General features: G+C 38.0%; 1 protein-coding gene across 2 annotated transcripts in view; it reads left to right on the plus strand.

Annotated features, from left to right (window-relative positions):
- Window positions 1-21,083, plus strand: part of LOC128658135 (calpain-13-like) — a 278,722-nt gene that overhangs the window by 230,012 nt on the left and 27,627 nt on the right. For both annotated transcript variants that reach the window (XM_053712635.1, XM_053712634.1), the window contains 2 exons: window positions 9,923-9,980; window positions 10,736-10,803. In XM_053712635.1, coding sequence (XP_053568610.1) covers window positions 9,923-9,980; window positions 10,736-10,803 — 126 coding nt within the window. The remainder of the gene's footprint in view (window positions 1-9,922; window positions 9,981-10,735; window positions 10,804-21,083) is intronic.

The following is a 21,083-nucleotide window of genomic DNA, read 5'->3' on the forward strand; positions in this document are numbered from 1 at the left end:
CAAAGATAGGAAATAGGTCATTGTTAGTCATTATATGGTAAAGCACTTAGAGAAAGTCATAAGGTTATATCACAAAAGATAAAAGGCTGCATGTATTTAAGGGTAGACGGACAAGATTTGTGGCGAACAGGCACTGTAATGCGGATATCATTTTTTATCGTTATATTGTGAAATATATCAACAGTGATTTAAAGGGATATGGTATATGAAAAGGTGTTGGAATGGGAAGGAGTCAAAGGCGTGTATGTCTGTGTGTGTATTTGTATGTTTTAAAAATATATTTTAATAGAAAATTATAGTTATACTTAGTGAAGAACTCCACTATTTGACCTTCAGCTTAGTGGACCTTCAGCTTAGCGCTTACCACATATTCGTCTTAGCGTACCTTCAATTTAGCTCACCTTTAGTTTAGTGCGCCCTCATTTTAGCACACCATTTATTTTAGCACACCTTTATCTTAGCGTACCTTCAATTTAGCACACCTTCAGCTTAGTACAACTTCAGCTTAGTACTTGGTGCACCTTCTGCTTAACGCACCTTCTTCTTAGTGCACCTACAGTTTAGTGCTCCCTCAGCTTAGCGCACCTTCTTCTTAGTACAGCTTCAGTTTAGTGCACCATCAGCTTAGTACACCTTCAGCTTAGTGCACCTACAGTTTAGTGATCCCTTATGTTAGTACACCTTCAGCTTAGTACACCTTCAGTTTAGTGCACCATCAGCTTAGTACACCTTCAGCTTAGTGCACCTACAATTTAGTGATCCCTCATGTTAGTACACCTTCAGCTTAGTACACCTTCAGTTTAGTGCACCATCAGCTTAGTACACCTTCAGCTTAGTGCACCTACAGTTTAGTGATCCCTCATGTTAGCACACCTTCAGCTTAGTGCGCCATCAGTTTAGTGTACCATCAGCTTAGTACACCTTCAGCTTAGTACTTGGTGCACCTTCTGCTTAACACACCTTCATCTTAGTGCACCTACAGTTTAGTGATTCCTCATCTTAGCACACCTTCAGCTTAGTGCACCATCAGCTTAGCACACCATCAGCTTAGTGCACCATCATCTTAGCGCACCTTTGTCTTAGTGCACCATTAGCTTAATGCACCTTTAGCTGAGAACAACTTTATCTTATCTTATCATAAATCTTAGTGCACCTTCAGCTAAGCGCACCTTCATCTTAGCTTTTAGCGCACCTTCAGCCTAGCACACATTCATCTTACCGCTTAGCACATCAATTTAGCACACCTTTAGCTTAGCACACCATTTATTTTAGCACACCTTTATCTTAGCATACCTTCAATTTAGCACACCTTCAGTTTAGTACCTTCATCTTAGTGCACCTTCAGCTTAGCACACCTTCTTCTTTGCGCACCATCAGCTTAGTGCATCATCAGCTTAGTTCACCATCAGCTTAGTGCACCTTCAGCTTAGTGCATCATCAGCTTAGTTCACCATCAGCTTAGTTCACCATCAGCTTAGTGCACCTTCAGCTTAGTGCACCTACAGTTTAGTGCACCCACAGTTTAGCGCTTAGTGCACCTTCAGTTTAGTGCACCTTCAGTTTAATGCACCTACAGTTTAGTGATCCCTCAGCTTAGCACACCATCAGCTTAACACACCTTTGTCTTAGTGCACCATCAGCTTAGCAAACCTTCAGCTGAGAGCATTTTTATCTTAGCACACCTTCATTTTAGTGCACCTTCAGCTTAGTGCATCATCAGCTTAGTGCACCTTCAGTTTAGCACACTTTCAGCTTAGCACACCTTCAGCTTAGTGCATCATCAGCTTAGTACAGTTTCAGCTTAGCGCACCTTCAGCTTAGTGCACCTTCAGCTTAGTGCATCATCAGCTTAGTACACTTTCAGTTTAGCGCACCTTCAGCTTAGTGCATCATCAGCTTAGTACACTTTCAGTTTAGCACACTTTCAGCTTAGCACACCTTCAGCTTAGTGCATCATCAGCTTAGTACACTTTCAGTTTAGCACACTTTCAGCTTAGCACACCTTCAGCTTAGTGCATCATCAGCTTAGTGCACCTTCAGTTTAGCACACTTTCAGCTTAGCACACCCTTCAGCTTAGTGCATCATCAGCTTAGTACAGTTTCAGCTTAGTGCACCTTCAGCTTAGTGCACCTTCAGCTTAGTGCATCATCAGCTTAGTACACTTTCAGTTTAGCACACTTTCATCTTAGCGCACCTTCAGCTTAGTGCATCATCAGCTTAGTACACTTTCAGCTTAGTGCACCTTCAGCTTAGTGCATCATCAGCTTAGTGCATCATCAGCTTAGCGCACCTTCAGCTTAGTGCATCATCAGCTTAGTACACTTTCAGCTTAGTGCACCTTCAGCTTAGTGCATCATCAGCTTAGTGCATCATCAGCTTAGCGCACCTTCAGCTTAGAGCACATCAGTTTAGCACACGTTCAGCTTAGTGCACCTTCAGCTTAGTGCACATCAGTTTAGCACACTTTCAGCTTAGTGCACCTTCAGCTTAGTGCACATCAGTTTAGCACACTTTCAGCTTAGTGCACCTTCAGCTTAGTGCACATCAGTTTAGCACACTTTCAGCTTAGTGCACCTTCAGCTTAGTGCAAATCAGTTTAGCACACTTTCAGCTTAGTGCACCTTCAGCTTAGAGCACATCAGTTTAGCACACGTTCAGCTTAGTGCACCTTCAGCTTAGTGCACATCAGTTTAGTTCACCTTTAGCTTAGTGCACATCAGTTTTATGCACCTTCAGCTTAGCGCACCTTCAGCTTAGCGCACCTTCAGTTTAGCGCACCTTCATCTTATTGCACCTTCAGTTTAGCGTACCTTCAGCTTAGTGCACCATCAGTTTAAACTACAAATGGTGGAACAACACACAATTCTCAGTGGTGGGTTGTAGCCACAAGAAAGGAGGTGCACTTCTATTATGCTACTCTCTATAGTATATAAAATTGTGGGGAACTAGACAATCCCAAGACCTCCAATGGGAGTATAAAAAATAAAATATAAAATATAAAGTGGATAGGGAGTCCTATTAGGTTATAATATAAAAAAATATAAAGCATATAATGAGATGTATGATTAAATTATATAATACATATATTCTCCAAGGTATATAATAATTTATATAATTCCTAAGGAAATCCTTAGGTTAAAACAAGTCCATAAAAGTACAATCTGCTCGATGTGGTGACCTTTTTGAAACAAATGAACATCAGATGATCCCCATCGTATAGCTGCTCTCTCCGTATGATAGTGAATAGAAATAACAAGTCCTGTAAGACAAAAGAGGTAGAGGCGCTCTTGGTGCAGACAACCCTAAAACTGTATATGGTGACACTTGTGTTAATGATAGGAGCGGTACTCACAAGTGTAATTGCACAAACAGTGCAATATCTGACAAGCCGAAGCTTCAGAGCCGCTCGGCTGACTCAATCCTGGCCGGTCAGCTGTGTGGAATCACTGCGGATCCTCAAAACTTCCAATATAATATATACCTAGAATACACAAAGAAGGGAAAACACCCTTGGTGCAGAGAGAACCAATGCTATGGGACACAACAACGTGAAGCAATGGAAAGATACTCACAAGGGAGATTGCACAGCCAGTGCAATATCAAACAAGCTGAAACTTCAGAGCCGTTCGGCTGACTCTCCAAAGGCAAATCAGCTGTTCCAAAGGTGAGCCGAAAGGATTCTCGGGCTGGCAACTGCTATTCCACAGTATAGTAACCGCTTGTATGGAAATCAAGCTTTCTTAGTCAGTGTTATGTATGGATGTAGCCTGATGAAACGGCACTTAAGCAGAGAAACGCGTTGCAAAGTAAACCTCTAATGTTTTTAATAAAAGTGATTTTATTAGTTCTACCTTGCCTACAACCATATCATTCCATCCTTACATGTTTGGGGACATCGCATCGCTTTTGAGGCCGCTCAATAACACTGACTAAGAAAGCTTGATTTCTTAGTCAGTGTTTCCCTTCTTTGTGTATTCTAGGTATATATTATATTGGAAGTTTTGAGGATCCGCAGTGATTCCACACAGCAGACCGGCCAGGATTGAGTCAGCCGAGCGGCTCTGAAGCTTCGGCTTGTCAGATATTGCACTGCTTGTGCAATTACACTTGTGAGTACCGCTCCTATCATTAACACAAGTGTCACCATATACAGTTTTAGGGTTGTCTGCACCAAGAGCGCCTCTACCTCTTTTGTCTTACAGGACTTGTTATTTCTTCTCACCATCAGTTTAGCACACCTTATGCTTAGCGCACTTTCAGCTTAGTGCACCTTCAGTTTAGCGCACCTTCAGCTTAGTGCACCTTCAGTTTAATGCACCTTTAGCTTAGCATGCCTTTGGCTTAGATCTTAGCATGCCTTTTGCTTAGATCTTAAGCGATACCCAGCAAACTTTCAACTTAGTGCACCATCAGTTTAGTGTACCTTCAGTTTAGCACACTTTCAGCCTAGAGCACATCCAGCTTAGCACACCTTCAGTTTAGCGCACGTTCATCTTATTACACCTTCAGTTTAGCGCAACTTCAGTTTAGCAACACTTTCAGCTTAGTGCACCATCAGTTTAGCACACTTTCAGATTAGTGCACCATCAGTTTAGCACACTTTCAGATTAGTGCACCATCAGTTTAGCACACCTTCTGCTTAGTGCACCATCAGTTTAGCACACTTTCAGCTTAGTGCACCATCAGTTTAGCGCACTTTCAGATTAGTGCACCATCAGTTTAGCACACTGTATGCTTAGCACATTTTCAGCTTAATGCACCATCAGTTTAGCACACTTTCAGATTAGTGCACATCAGTTTAGCACACCTTCGGCTTAGCGCACCATCAGTTTAGAACACCTTCTGCTTAGCGCACCATCAGTTTAGCACACCTTCTGATTAGCACATCTTCAGCTTAGTGCACCATCAGTTTAGCACACTTTCAGATTAGTGCACCATCAGTTTAGCACACCTTCTGCTTAGCGCACCATCAGTTTAGCACACCTTCTGATTAGCACATCTTCAGCTTAGTGCACCATCAGTTTAGCACACTTTCAGATTAGTGCACCATCAGTTTAGCACACCTTCTGCTTAGCGCACCATCAGTTTAGCACACCTTCTGCTTAGCGCATCTTCTGCTTAGTGCATCATCAGTTTAGCACACCTTCTGCTTAGTGCACCATCAGTTTAGCGCACTTTCAGATTAGTGCACCATCAGTTTAGCACACCTTCTGCGATACCCAGAATATGTTTTTCAGCTTGCCTCTATAGAAGTCTTATGTTAGAAATTTAGTGAACTTGCGCTATCTGACATTCAGATATTAGCATGCCCTAGGCTAATATATTACTTTCAACTTAATATGAGAGCAAAAATAAAAGCGTTATTGATTTACCTTCAGTGGTGTTAGAGCACAATTGTGCTAATATTTTTCTGCTCCAGTTGTAATCTAGCCCTTATTTTACAATTATAATTTCCCCTTTCTCTGGGGCATTTCAAGTAAAACACATTTGCTCATATAAGTTCTTATTTTTTTATCTCAGAATTTTTTTTTATTCTTCCAAAATTCCTAGCTTTACAACAACAACAACAAAATCTGCAAGATGATAACACAGATTGTAGCAATGATGCTTTATTAATTCCTTCCATAATTGACGGTAGCAAGCCAACTTTTTCAAGAATTGTGCACTTTTCTATTTCAACTGCATTTTGGAACCATTTGGACTGGAAAACAGAATGTAGCTAAAACTATTAGAAGATTTATATTTTCACAGAAATATTGTAAAGGCTGAAATTTTTCAACTAACATAGGCGCTTATGCCACTGAAGATTATGGGGTAGAATTATCAAGGGCCGAATGGCCCCTAATCCCCCTGTTTCCGCACAAGCCTTTAGTCTTGCAGGAAACAGCAGTTAAGAAGCAGCGGTCTTAAGATCGTTGTTCCTTAACTGTATTCGCCGCCTCTGACCGGCGGACAACAATCAACGCGGTCCTATATGATTGGGTTGATTGACACCCCCTGCTAATGGCCGATTGGCTGCCAAGCTGCAGGGGGCGGCATTGCACAAGCAGTTCACTAGAACTGCTTATGCAATGCTAAATGCTGACAGAGTATCATGTCCGCCAGACATTAATAAATTGGCCCCTATGGGCTCAATTATCTAACACTCTCTGCTCTATTGACATTATCTATGGAGTCTTGTCAGCACTACAAAGTCCCTCCAAGAATTTTAGAAAATGTTTAGCTTGAGAGCTGTTTATCTAGGTATGCAGGGTCCTGGATATGAAGGAGAAACAACTACATTACAATATAATGCTAAAAGAAAAAAAAATGATTTCTATACACACTGGAAAGTTTTTGATCATCAGGCCCCCTTAAGGATAAGTATATTCTTTTTTTTTATATATATATACTTTATTGAGAAAAACTTTAACATACAAAAAGAGAATTTCATAGTAAACAGATCATAAATCCATCATCTTTGATTAAAAAAAAATGAAGACGAGGAAAAATAAATAGGAAAAAAAAAACAACCCAGAAAACAGAACAAACAATATTTTGATTAAGATTATACATAAACATTCCATTGGTGTAATTCAAAATACATTTTTGCTCAAATCTATAATTGAGCGCTTAATTATCTCTGAATAGAGAAATAAAAATAAGGAAAGGAAAAAAAAATGTATATATAAAAAAAATAAAAGTAAATACATAAATCCCTCCTCCAGACATCTCCTAGTCATTACATTCAATTAGTGGAAGGATTTGCTTTATTTTAGACTATAATTCAGTCCCCTGATAAGTAAAATAATTTCCCCATATTCGACTATAGCCCCTCAACCCATTTATTTTATAGCATTTAGTGTCATAAGCCTCCAAAATAGCCTGTCTAGTAAGGAGATTTTTAAGCGAGCCAATCGACGGAATTTTATTGACAAACCAGTTTTTAAAGATTAGGGATCTAGCCAAAATAATTACCTATTTTATAAATGTATTGTTCATACCCCAATTTGGGCCTTTACTCAAAAGTAGTTATTTTCCTTCTGTTATTTTTAGGTTGTTCCTCTAGTATTAACTCAAGCAAAAATTCAGTTTTTCCACAAAATTGAGATATTTTCGGGCTTAAGTATAACAAATGTGAAATGCTAGGATCTGGTAACCTACATTTCTTACATGAATTTTCTACTTCTATTTTCCATTTTTGTGCTCTCTTGGGTGTAATATAGTCAAGATTGATTAATCTATAATGTGATTCTCTGATTTTAGCAGACTTAGATATTGCCCTTATAGCAGAAAAACTTTTTGTAATTTTAGAGTCATTACTAAGGTTGGGGGAGATTCTTTCCCATCTATTATACTCTTTAGCTATTATCATCTCTAATGGAGTTTGTAGTATTTTATATATGAGTGATAATAGGCCCTTTTTGATCTTGAGGCAGTCCAGTAAGGGATGTTTTTGAAATTTGGAGAAGACTTCATCATCTGAAGTGTATAATGCTTTGCATGCAGGAAATAAAACCAATCTTTGTTTGGAACCTTATAAATCTTTTGAAAGTCTTTAAAATTGTATGGTTGTTCTGTCAAGGGGTCCATCAGATGATTAATGGAATTATTTTTTCTCTTTTTCCTAAGTTAAAATGTACTGCTCTGTGAACCAGATGGAAATTGAGGATTTCCTATTAAGGGAAGCCATCTGGAAATAGTGTAACTAGTGCCCATAGTTTCATTGAGGATCTCCAGGCTAATAAGATATCTTTTAGTAAGGGGTAAAAATAAATGGCTGACCCAGTTCTTTACTAGATGCATTAAGGATGAAAGTAAGAGAAAGGGGAGCACATAGTGTTTCATCAGTACTACAGTTAATGAAATTATCCGTGTGGGCCAAACAATCTAAAGCATATCTTAAAAGACTTGCACAATTATGCAATCTTATGTCAGGTAGAGCCAATCCACCTCTAATATAAGGGAGGTAAAGTTTATCCAGCCTGATTCTTGCTGTTTTGCCTCGCCATATCTCAAAGCTTTTAAAAACGTATTAGTATCTTTTATACTTATTGCAAGGGGCAGCATTCTAAGAGGATAAAGAATTTTTGGTAAGATAAATATTTTGAAAGCTGCCACTCTGCCTGAAAGTGAAAGTGGCAAATTGACCCAGTTCTTAAGTTTATCAGCATTATTTTAAGGGCTGGAGTTAAGCTTTTACTATACCAGTTAGATGGATTTGCCATAAGGAAAATTCATAAGTATTTTAAGGTCTTTGTTTCTATAAAGGGGTATGAATATTCCGACATTGACTTTTTCAACCATAAAAGATTAGATTTGGAGTAGTTAATTTTATATCCTGAGATTTTCCTATTCCTTTATTCTTCTAACTGCTTAATTATTTCAGTAATTTGTTTTTCTGGAGAAGTGATACATAGTAATAGGTCATCCGCAAAGAGCGAGATCTGAAAAAGCTCTTTGCCTAATCGGAATCCAAATATTAAATCCCTAAACTTAACAGCCAGAGGTTCTAAAATTAGGTCAAAAAGGATAGGTGACATAGGACAACCTTGTCTAGTCCCTCTTCTTAATGAGAAAGAAGGCTAAATAGAATTATTGACCAACAGTGAAGCACTGGCATCAGAATATACATTTGCAACTAAATTCAAGAAGTTCCCCTTAAAACCAAATTTCATCAAAGTTTCCAACATATAATCCAATTCCACTCTGTCGAAGGCCTTCTCTGCATGCAGGGATAGCAGGAAGGCCTCCGGCAGAGCAGATAGGTCAACCCCTTGAGTACCGCTGTTATATTGGTAAATTACTTGTAATATCTTCCTGATATTTAATTCTAGAGTTCTCCCCATCACAACGCCCACCTGATCTGGGTGGATAAGCTTTGGCAATATTAGTTTCAGCCTATCCGTTAAAACGTTCATAAAGATCTTATAATCAAGATTTAGTAGCGATATAGGTCTATAAGAGGATACCTGCGTAGGGTTTTTATCTGCTTTCGGTAACAGAATTATGTTTGCCGACAAATTGAGTTGTAATGTTCCTATTATCAAGATAGTATTGGATATATAGGTTCTTTAAATCATAGATGATCTCATCCTTTAGTATCCAATAAAATTCTAGTGATAGACCGTCAGGTCCCGGTGCTTTCCCTTTATTCATATTTTTCATAGTTTTGATTATTTCTTGTTCAGAAATGGGTACATTTAAGGACTCTATATCTTCTGTCCCAATCTCAGGCAGTAATGTATTCCCCACAAAATCCTGAATATCTACTCTCTTAGGATTTTGAAAAGAATATAAACTAGTATAGTATTTTTGAAATAGGGAAATTATTTCATCTTTATAATTGGTGGATTTAGATCCATAATTTATTATCAGCATAGGTTTTCTTTTTTTAGATTTATTAAACAGGTTTTCCAGATAGTTCCCTACCTTATTACATTATTAGATTTTTCTGCTAAGCTTAGCAAAAAAAAAGGTCTTTCTTTTTTTATTTTAAAGTAGTTATATCTATTTTCTTTAGATGGGTGTTTGAAGTTCAAATGAGTGGTAGATTTTTTTTAAACATATTTCAGATATAGTTATATTTTCATTTTCCTTCCAATGCATCATGTGACAGCCATCAGCCAATTGCAAAATGCTTATACATGTTTTCTGTGAATGTTGCATGTGCTCAGTATGTGTGCATATAAAAAGATTGTGCACATTTAAATAATGGAAGTGAATTGGGAAGTTGCTTAAAATTGTGTGCTCTGTCTGAATCATGAAAGTTTAATTTTGACTTTAGTGTCCCTTTAATTTCCTATTTCATGTGGAAAAAGTGCACAACAAAACATCTGTTTTAATTGAGGTTAATTTAAATATTAGAAATAAATCTAATTACTTTGTATACAAAAAAAATTGCAGTAACATTTATATATTTACAATATGTTTTTATTTTAGGGAACAAGAATGAATGCCTGGGATTTACAAAGATTCCTAAATGACATTTTTCTAAATGGTAAACTAATTTGTAAAAATAAATAAATGAATGAGTGGTCCATCAATTTCCTGACGATCCATGGCTTTAAACTCTATAAAATGAATTGCCAATAAAGTTTCAGTAAAATGAATAGGAATAAAACAGATTTTTGTATTTGTTTTCCTTCATAGTTTTAAAGGGACAGTAAATACTTTTACATTGTAATATAAAATGTTAAATTAAGTATAAAAAACAACATTGCAATATAGTTTATTTATTTGTCCCCTTTTTCTGTAATTTAAGTCTTAACGTTATGGATTTTCCAGTCCTGAATACAGAAAGAGCACATGACAAATTACAAGACTAACCCTGCCAAATATTTGTATATCATTTGCAGTCATTTATTATCTTATTATTTCAGCGGAAGCCAGACAATGGATATTTTTTTAACACAATGACTATAGCAAGCCCTGTCTTGTGCAGACTCAAGTTTGGATTGGCTCCCCCAAATAAGGACATTTGTGGGTGGAGTTTAAAAATTAAAAAACAATCACAGCAAAGTGTTAATTTTTTTCTAATAACATTCAGACTGTACAGATTTGTAACTCTGTAGACTGTAGAAAAATGATATCATTACAAGATAATTACTGTGTCTTTAATAATTTTACAAATGAGTAAATAAATTAAAATATTTAGTTACATGATCTTTATATTTTGCCAGCCAATCATTATTAATGAACTAATTCATTTTTTTTGTGTGTAGTTATTAATTAATACAATATCTTTTCCTGCAGAAAATTTAGATACTCATGGAACAAAATTCCCAATAGATGCCAGTCGTGGAATGTTAGCAGCGATGGACGTATCCTTAAAAAAAGATTAAAATAGCTGATCTATGTTTGGAATTTCATAAAAGATGTGTAGCTAGTAATAATGGAGAAAATTCACATTCAAATCAGAGTAATAATACAGTAAGAATAGAGACAACTTTAATGTTATGTCAAGACTGAAATTCTGCGTGTTTGTATTCTTTAAAAATGCCATAAATAAAGCCGGCTTTACTGAAGGAAATGCAGAGCAAACAAGGTGAAAACATTATACATAATAAAACATACCTCTAGTAAATAGGTACCCCCCCGTAAAGACAGGTGATAATTTATAGAATATTAAATATATGGGGACACAATATATTTGTTTTTCTAGAACTCAGAGAATAACTCCAAGCATGTACCTTTCTTTTTAAACGGATATAAACCCCCATCATAGCTGGCTATATGTTCTATAAAAACAATATCATGATTCTGTTTAGGGGAGTGTTCATCATTTTGTTCAGCATCTGGTTCTGTTAGAGCTTGACTATGTAGATTGTGTTTCTGATACCGTGTGCGTATTGTGACATGCTGGCTCACCTACAGACTCTTGTTGTACGGATGATTGATTAGTGGGATAGCTTAATGATGTAGAGTGCCGCAGGTGGCTTATCCTTCTCAACATCTTTATCACTTTTTTCTCACTTTTTAACCTTTATGATCTTTTTAGTCTTTTTAGTTGTCTAGCTGTGCTATAGTTCAGTCCGTGTCCAACCATAGTCATGTGGTCCCTGTCTTATGGTTTTCCTGTTACTAATGAAAACCTACATCACCATCAGGCATCACAGGAAAAGAGTTAAATTACTGAAAAAAACAATTTATGAAATTGGATTGAAAGTTATCAAAATGCTGTAATGGTTTAAACACTGCTTATCCGTGAAACACACATCATTTTGTTTGTGACACTCTGTAAGGGAATTCTGTGTTTTGTGACTTTAGAAATGTTTCCGTTTCTTTCATGCAATTAGCAAGAGTCCATGAGCTAGTGACGTATGGGATATACATTCCTACCAGGAGGGGCAAAGTTTCCCAAACCTTAAAATGCCTATAAATACACCCCTCACCACACCCACAAATCAGTTTTACAAACTTTGCCTCCTATGGAGGTGGTGAAGTAAGTTTGTGCTAGATTCTACGTTGATATGCGCTCCGCAGCAGGTTGGAGCCCGGTTTTCCTCTCAGCGTGCAGTGAATGTCAGAGGGATGTGAGGAGAGTATTGCCTATTTGAATGCAATGATCTCCTTCTACGGGGTCTATTTCATAGGTTCTCTGTTATCGGTCGTAGAGATTCATCTCTTACCTCCCTTTTCAGATCGACGATATACTCTTATATATATACCATTACCTCTGCTGATTTTCGTTTCAGTACTGGTTTGGCTTTCTACAACATGTAGATGAGTGTCCTGGGGTAAGTAAGTCTTATTTTCTGTGACACTCTAAGCTATGTTTGGGCACTTTTTTTATAAAGTTCTAAATATATGTATTCAAACATTTATTTGCCTTGACTCAGGATGTTCAACATTCCTTATTTTCAGACAGTCAGTTTCATATTTGGGATAATGCATTTGAATCAATCATTTTTTTCTTACCTTAAAAAATTTGACTTTTTCCCTGTGGGCTGTTAGGCTCGCGGGGGCTGAAAATGCTTAATTTTATTGCGTCATTCTTGGCGCGAACTTTTTTTTTCTGTTTCCGGCGTCATACGTGTCGCCGGAAGTTGCGTCATTTTTGATGTTCTTTTGCGTCAAAAGTGTCGGCGTTCCGGATGTGGCGTCATTTTTGGCGCCAAAAGTATTTAGGCACCAAATAATGTGGGCATCTTATTTGGCGCTAAAAAAATATGGGCGTCACTTTTGTCTCCACATTATTTAAGTCTCATTATTTATGGCTTCTGGTTGCTAGAAGCTTGTTCACTGGCATTTTTTTCCCATTCCTGAAACTGTCATTTAAGGAATTTGATCAATTTTGCTTTATATGTTGTTTTTTCTATTACATATTGCAAGATGTTCCACGTTGCAACTGAGTCAGAAGATACTTCAGGAAAATCGCTGCCCGGTGCTGGAGCTACCAAAGCTAAGTGTATAACTTTTGGTATCTGTTCCTTCAGCTGTTGATTGTATTAAATGTTATGACAAACTTGTTAATGCAGATAAAATTTCCTTTAGTACTGTTACATTACCTGTTGCTGTTCCGTCAACATCTAATACTCAGAGTGATCCTGATAACATAAGAGATTTTGTTTCTAAATCCATTAAGAAGGCTATGTCTGTTATTTCTCCTTCTAGTATACATAAAAGTCTTTTAAAACTTCTCTTTTTTCAGATGAATTTTTAAATGAACATCATCATTCTGATACTGATAATGGTTCTTCTGGTTCAGAGGTTTCTGTCTCAGAGGTTGATGCTGATAAATCTTTGTATTTGTTCAAGATGGAATTTATTCGTTCTTTATTTAAAGAAGTATTAATTGCATTAGAAATAGAGGATTCTGGTCCTCTTGATACTAAAACTAAACGTTTAAATAAGGTTTTTAAATCTCCTGTAGTTATTCCAGAAGTGTTTCCTGTCCCTGATGCTATTTCTGAAGTAATTTCCAGGGAATGGAATCATTTGGGTAATTCATTTACTCCTTTTAAAACGTTTTAAGCAATTATATCCTGTGCCATCTGACAGATTAGAGTTTGGGACAAAATCCCTAAGGTTCATGGGGCTGTCTCTACTCCTGCTATATTTTTAGCGGATGTTGCTGCAGCTTCAACTTTTTGGTTAGAAGCTTTAGCGCAACAAGTAACAGATCATAATTCTCATAGCATTATTATTCTTCTATAACATGCTAATTATTTTATTTGTGATGCCATCTTTGATATCATTAGAGTTGATGTCAGGTATATGTCTCTAACTATTTTAGCTAGAAGAGCTTTATGGCTTAAAACTTGGAATGCTGATATGTCTTCTAAGTCAACTTTGCTATCCCTTTCTTTCCAGGGTAATAAATTATTCAGTTCTCAGTTGGATTCTTTTATCTCAACTGTTACTGGAAGGAAGGGAACTTTTTTACCACAGGATAAAAAATCTAAGGTAAATTTAGGTCTAATAATCGTTTTCGTTCCTTTCATCACAACAAGGAACAAAAGCCTGATCCTTCATCCTCAGGAGCGGTATCAGTTTGGAAACCATCTTCACTTTGGAATATATCCAAGCCTTATAGAAACCCACAGCCAGCTCCTAAGTCCCCATGAAGGTGCGGCCCTCATTCCAGCTCAGCTGGTATGGGGCAGTTTACATTTTTTTTCAAAGAAATTTGGATCAATTCCGTTCACAATCTCTTGTTTCAGAACATTGTTTCAGAAGGGTACAGAATTGGCTTCAAGTTAAGGCCTCCTGCAAAGAGATTTTTTTCTTTCCCTTGTCCCAGTAAACCCAGCAAAGGCTCAAGCATTTCTGAAATGTGTTTCAGATCTAGAGTTGGCTGGAGTAATTATGCCAGTTCTAGTTCTGGAACAGGGGCTGGGGTTTTATTCTATCTCTTCATTGTACCAAAGAAGGTCAATTCCTTCAGACCAGTTCTGGATCTATCAATATTGAATCGTTATGTAAGGATACCAACATTCAAGATGGTAACTGTAAGGACTATCCTGCCTTTTGTTCATCAAGGGCATTATATGTCTACAATAGATTTACAGGATGCATATCTGCATATTCCGATTCATCCAGATCACTTTTAGTTTCTGAGATTCTCTTTTCTAGACAAGCATTACCAGTTTTGTGGCTCTACCGTTTGGCCTAGCATCAGCTCCAAGAATTTTTACAAAGGTTCTCAGTGCCCTTCTGTCTGTAATCAGAGAACAGGGTATTGGTATTTCCTTATTTGGACGATATCTTGGTACTTACTCAGTCTTCACATTTAGCAGAATCTCATACGAATCGACTTGTGTTGTTTCTTCAAGATCATGGTTGGAGGATCAATTTACCAAAAAGTTCATTGATTCCTCAGACAAGGGTAACCTTTTTAGGTTTCCAGATAGATTCAGTGTCTATGACTCTGTCTTTGTCAGACAAGAGAAGTCTAACATTGATATCAGCTTGTCAAAACCTTCAGTCACAATCATTCCCTTTGGTAGCCTTATGCATGGAAATTTTAGGTCTTATGACTGCTGCATCGGACGCGATCTCCTTTGCTCATTTTCACATGCGACCTCTTCAGCTCTGTATGCTGAACCAATGGTGCAGGGATTACACAAAGATATCTCAATTAATATATTTTAAACCGATTGTACGACACTCTCTGACGTGGTGGACAGATCACCATCATTTAGTTCAGGGGGCTTCTTTTGTTCTTCCGACCTGGACTGTAATTTGAACAGATGCAAGTCTTACAGGTTGGATGCTGTGTGGGGGTCTCTGACGGCACAAGGGGTTTGGGAATCTCAGGAGGTGAGATTACCGATCAATATTTTGGAACTCCGTGCAATTTTCAGAGCTCTTCAGTCTTGGCCTCTTCTGAAGAGAGAGTCGTTCATTTGTTTTCAGACAGACAATGTCACAACTGTGGCATACATCAATCATCAAGGAGGGACTCACAGTCCTCTGGCTATGAAAGAAGTATCTCGAATTCTGGTTTGGGCGGAATCCAGCTCCTGTCTAATCTCTGCGGTTCATTTCCCAGGTATAGACAATTGGGAAGCGGATTATCTCAGTCGTCAAACGTTGTATCCGGGCGAATGGTCTCTTCACCCAGAGGTATTTCTTCAGATAGTTCAAATGTGGGAACTTCCAGAAATAGATCTGATGGCTTCTCATCTAAACAAGAAACTTCCCAGGTATCTGTTCAGATCCCGGGATCCTCAGGCGGAGGCAGTGAATGCATTATCACTTCCTTGGAAGTATCATCCTGCCTATATCTCTCCGCCTCTAGTTCTTCTTCCAAGAGTAATCTCCAAGATTCTGAAGGAATGCTCGTTTGTTCTGCTGGTAGCTCCAGCATGGACGGATCTTTTTCGGATGGCCTCTTGCCAACCGTGGGCTCTTCCGTTAAGACCAGACCTTCTGTTGCAAGGTCCTTTTTTCCATCAGGATCTCAAATCTTTAAATTTAAGGGTATGGAGATTGAACGCTTGATTCTTGGTCAAAGAGGTTTCTCTGACTCTGTGATTAATACTATGTTACAGGCTCGTAAATCTGTATCTAGAGAGATATATTATAGAGTCTGGAAGACTTATATTTCTTGGTGTCTTCTCATAATTTTTCCTGGCATTCTTTTAGAATTCCGAGAATTTTTACAGTTTCTTCAGGATGGTTTAGATAAAGGTTTGTCCGCAAGTTCCTTGACAGGACAAATCTCTGCCCTTTCTGTTCTTTTTCACAGAAAGATTGCTAATCTTCCTGATATTCATTGTTTTGTACAAGACTTGGTTCGTATAAAACCTGTCATTCAGTCAATTTCTCCTCCTTGGGAGTTTGAATTTGGTTCTGGGGGCTCTTCTAGCTCTCCTTTTGAACCCATGCATTCTTTGGACATTAAACTTTTTTCTTGGAAAGTTTTGTTTCTTTTGGCCATCTCTTCTGCCAGGAAGAGTCTCTGAATTATCTGCTCTTTCTTGTGAGTCTCCTTTTCTGATTTTTCATCAGGATAAGGAGGCGGTGTTGCGAACTTCTTTTGAATTTTTACCTAAGGTTGTGTATTCTAACAACATTAGTAGAGAAATTGTGGTTCCTTCATTATGTCCTAATCCTAAGAATTCTAAGGAGAAATCATTGCATTCTTTGGATGTTGTTAGAGCTTTGAAATATTATGTTGAAGCTACTAAGTCTTTCCGAAAGACTTCTAGTCTATTTTTCATCTTTTCTGGTTCTAGAAAAGGCCAGAAAGCGTCTGCCATTTCTTTGGCATCTTGGTTGAAATCTTTAATTCATCATGCCTATGTCGAGTCGGGTAAAACTCCGCCTCAAAGGATTACAGCTCATTCTACTAGGTCAGTTTTTACTTCCTGGGCGTTTAGGAATGAAGCTTCGGTTGTTCAGATTTGCAAAGCAGCAATTTGGTTCCTCTTTGCATACTTTTACTAAATTCTACCATTTTGATGTGTTTTCTTCTTCTGAAGCAGTTTTTGGTAGAAAAGTACTTCAGGCAGCGGTTTCAGTTTGAATCTTCTGCTTATGTTTTCTTTAAACTTTATTTTGGGTGTGGATTATTTTCAGCAGGAATTGGCTGTCTTTATTTTATCCCTCCCTCTCTAGTGACTCTTGCGTGGAAAGATCCACATCTTGGGTAGTCATTATCCCATACGTCACTAGCTCATGGACTCTTGCTAATTACATGAAAGAAAACATAATTTATGTAAGAACTTACCTGATAAATTAATTTCTTTCATATTAGCAAGAGTCCATGAGGCCCACCCTTTTTTGTGGTGGTTATGATTTTTTTGTATAAAGCACAATTATTCCAATTCCTTATTTTTTATGCTTTCGCACTTTTTTCTTATCACCCCACTTCTTGGCTATTCGTTAAACTGATTTGTGGGTGTGGTGAGGGGTGTATTTATAGGCATTTTAAGGTTTGGGAAACTTTGCCCCTCCTGGTAGGAATGTATATCCCATACGTCACTAGCTCATGGACTCTTGCTAATATGAAAGAAATGAATTTATCAGGTAAGTTCTTACATAAATTATGTTTTTCATCCGTGCGCTTAATTTTGTGTCTTAGACTCTAACGGCTAGATTTAGAGTTTGGCGTTAGCCGTCAAAACCAGCGTTAGGCTCCTAACGCTGGTTTTGGGCTACCGCTGGTATTTGGAGTCAGTCAGGAAAGGGTCTAACGCTCACTTTGCAGCCACGACTTTTCCATACCGCAGATCCCCCTACACCATTTGCGTATCCTATCTTTTCAATGGGATCTTTCTAACGACGGTATTTAGAGTCTTGGCTGAAGTGAGTGTTAGAACTCTACCGACAAGACTCCAGCCGCAGAAAAAAGTCAGTAGTTAAGAGCTTTTTGGGCTAACGCCGGTTCATAAAGCTCTTAACTACTGTGCTCTAAAGTACACTAACACCCATAAACTACCTTTGTACCCCTAAACCGAGGTCCCCTACATCGCCGCCACTGTATTAAATTTTTTTAACCCCTAATCTGCCACCGCACACCGCCGCCACCTACGTTAACCCTATGAACCCCTAATCTGCTGCCCCTAACACCGCCGACCCCTATATTATATTTATTAACCCCTAATCTGCCCCCCACAACGTCGCCGCCAGCTACCTACAATAATTAACCCCTAATCTGCCGACCAGACCTCACCGCTACTATAATAAAGTTATTAACCCCTAATCCGCCTCACTCAAAAACCCTATAAGAAATAGTATTAACCCCTAATCTGCCTTCCCTAACATCGCCGACACCTAACTTCAATTATTAACCCCTAATCTGCCGACCGGATCTCGCCGCTACTCTAATAAATGGATTAACCCCTAAAGCTAAGTCTAACCCTAACACCCCCCTAAGTTAAATATAATTTAAATCTAACGAAATAAATTAACTCTTATTAAATAAATTAATCCTATTTAAAGCTAAATACTTACCTGTAAAATAAACCCTAATATAGCTACAATATAACGGATAATTATATTGTAGCTATTTTAGGATTAATATTTATTTTACAGGCAACTTTTGTATTTATTTTAACCAGGTACAATAGCTATTAAATAGTTAAGAACTATTTAATAGCTAAAATAGTTAAAATAATTACAAAATTACCTGTAAAATAAATCCTAACCTAAGTTACAATTAAACCAATCAGTTCAATCCGATTGGCTGATCCAATCAGCCAATCAGATTGAGCTCGCATTCTATTGGCTGATCGAACAGCCAATAGAATGCAAGCTCAATCTGATTGGCTGATCCAATCAGCCATCGGATTGAACTTGAATCTGATTGGCTGATTCCATCAGCCAATCAGAATTTTCCTACCTTAATTCCGATTGGCTGATAGAATCCTATCAGCCAATCGGAATTCGAGGGACGCCATCTTGGATGACATCCCTTAAAGGAACCTTCATTCTTCAATTGGACGTCGGAAGAAGAGGATGGATCCGCGCTGGAGGTCTTCAAGATGGAGCCGTTTGTCATCGGATGAAGATAGAAGATGCCGCTTGCCGGTCTGGATCTCCTCTTCTTCCCGGATAGGATGAAGACTTTGGAGCCTCTTCTGGACCTCTTCAGCCGCCGCTTGATAGAAGACTTCAGCTGGATTATGGATCGCCAGCCCCCGCTTGGGCTTGGATGAAGACTTCGGTGGCTTGGATCAAGACTTCGGAGGACGGATCGGTGAACCTGGCATGGTGAAGATAAGGTAGGAAGATCTTCAGGGGCTTAGTGTTAGGTTTATTTAAGGGGGGTTTGGGTTAGATTAGGGGTATGTGGGTGGTGGGTTGTAATGTTGGGGGGGGGAGTATTGTATGTTTTTTTTTTTCAGGCAAAAGAGCTAAATTATTTGGGGCATGCCCCGCAAATGGCACTTTTCAGGGCTGGTAAGGTAAAAGAGCTTTGAACTTTTTTAATTTAGAATAGGGTAGGGCATTTTTTTATTTTGGGGGTCTTTGTTATTTTATTAGGGGGCTTAGAGTAGGTGTAATATTTGTAAATATTTTTTTATTTTTTGTAACTTAGTTCTTTTTTATTTTTTGTACTTTAGTTAGTTTATTTAATTGTAGTTATTTGTAGGTATTGTATTTAATTAATTTATTGATAGTGTAGTGTTAGGTTTAATTGTAACTTAGGTTAGGATTTATTTTACAGGTAATTTTGTAATTATTTTAACTATTTTTAGTTATATTGTAGCTATATTAGGGTTTATTTTACAGGTAAGTATTTAGCTTTAAATAGGAATAATTTATTTAATAAGAGTTAATTTATTTTGTTAGATTTAAATTACATTTAACTTAGGGGGGTGTTAGTGTTAGACTTAGCTTTAGGGTTAATCCATTTATTAGAGTAGCGGCGAGATCCGGTCGGCAGATTAGGGGTTAATAATTGAATTTAGGTGTCGGCGATGTTAGGGAGGGCAGATTAGGGGTTAATACTATTTCTTATAGGGTTATTGAGGCGGGAGTGAGGCGAATTAGGGGTTAATAACTTTATTATAGTAGCGGTGAGGTCCGGTCGGCAGATTAGGGGTTAATTATTGTAGGTAGCTGGCGGCGACGTTGTGGGGGGCAGATTAGGGGTTAATAAATATAATATAGGGGTCAGCGGTGTTAGGGGCAGCAGATTAGGGGTCATAGGGATAACGTAGGTTGCGGCGGTGTACGGAGCGGCAGATTAGGGGTTAATAATAAAATGCAGGGGTCAGCGATAGCTGCGGCGGCAGAATAGGGGTTAATGTAAGGGGTTAGTGTAAGGTTAGGGGTGTTTAGACTCGGGGTACATGTTAGGGTGTTAGGTGCAGACGTAGGAAGTGTTTCCCCATAGGAAACAATGGGGCTGCATTAGGAGCTGAACGTTAGGTTTTTTTGTCAGCTCAAACTGTCCCATTGTTTCCTATGGGGGAATCGTGCATGAGCACGTTTTTGAAGCTGGCCGCGTCCATAAGCACCGCTGGTATTGAGAGTTGCAGTGGCGGTAAATATGCTATACGCTCCTTTTTTGGAGCCTAACGCAGCCCTTCTGTGAACTCTAAATACCAGCGGTATTTAAAAGGTGCGGCCAGAAAAAAGCACGCGTAGCTAACGCACCCCTTTGGCCGCAAAACTCCAAATCTAGGCCTAAGTTTGCTTGGGTAGTGACGCTGTTAGCTCTTTACAGTCCTCTATTATGACTATTGCGTCGGTTGTTGAATATAATAGAGAAAATAAATATTTGTCTAAATATTTGTGTAATACAAAAATATATATGTCAAAGTTATCACTTTTTTTACAATCAAACAAATAAAAAATATTTGGTCTTTTTTTTTTTATATATTTTCTTTGGTCTGGGGTTTTTGAACGTCCGCTGTTACAGTAATTGTTTTAGTTCACTTTGGTGTTTTTGATAAAAAAGGAGAATATTCAGAATCCTATTTAACAGAGATATTGGTTTAGGATGCTTTAAACTCACCCTTTATTACAAGGTACTGCATCTCCTTATCATCCCACAGTATCTGATTCATCTTAGTCTTAAAATCCATTTTCCGTTTCATAACATTTTTGTGTGGTGCGTGTGGTTCTACAGTCGTTTTCATATTATTAACATACAGCATTTTAAACAGGCCTATATCGTCAGAAAGGAGTGTACCTATTAAAA

This window comes from Bombina bombina, chromosome 4, assembly GCF_027579735.1.
Source record: "Bombina bombina isolate aBomBom1 chromosome 4, aBomBom1.pri, whole genome shotgun sequence".
Lineage (NCBI taxonomy): Eukaryota > Metazoa > Chordata > Amphibia > Anura > Bombinatoridae > Bombina > Bombina bombina.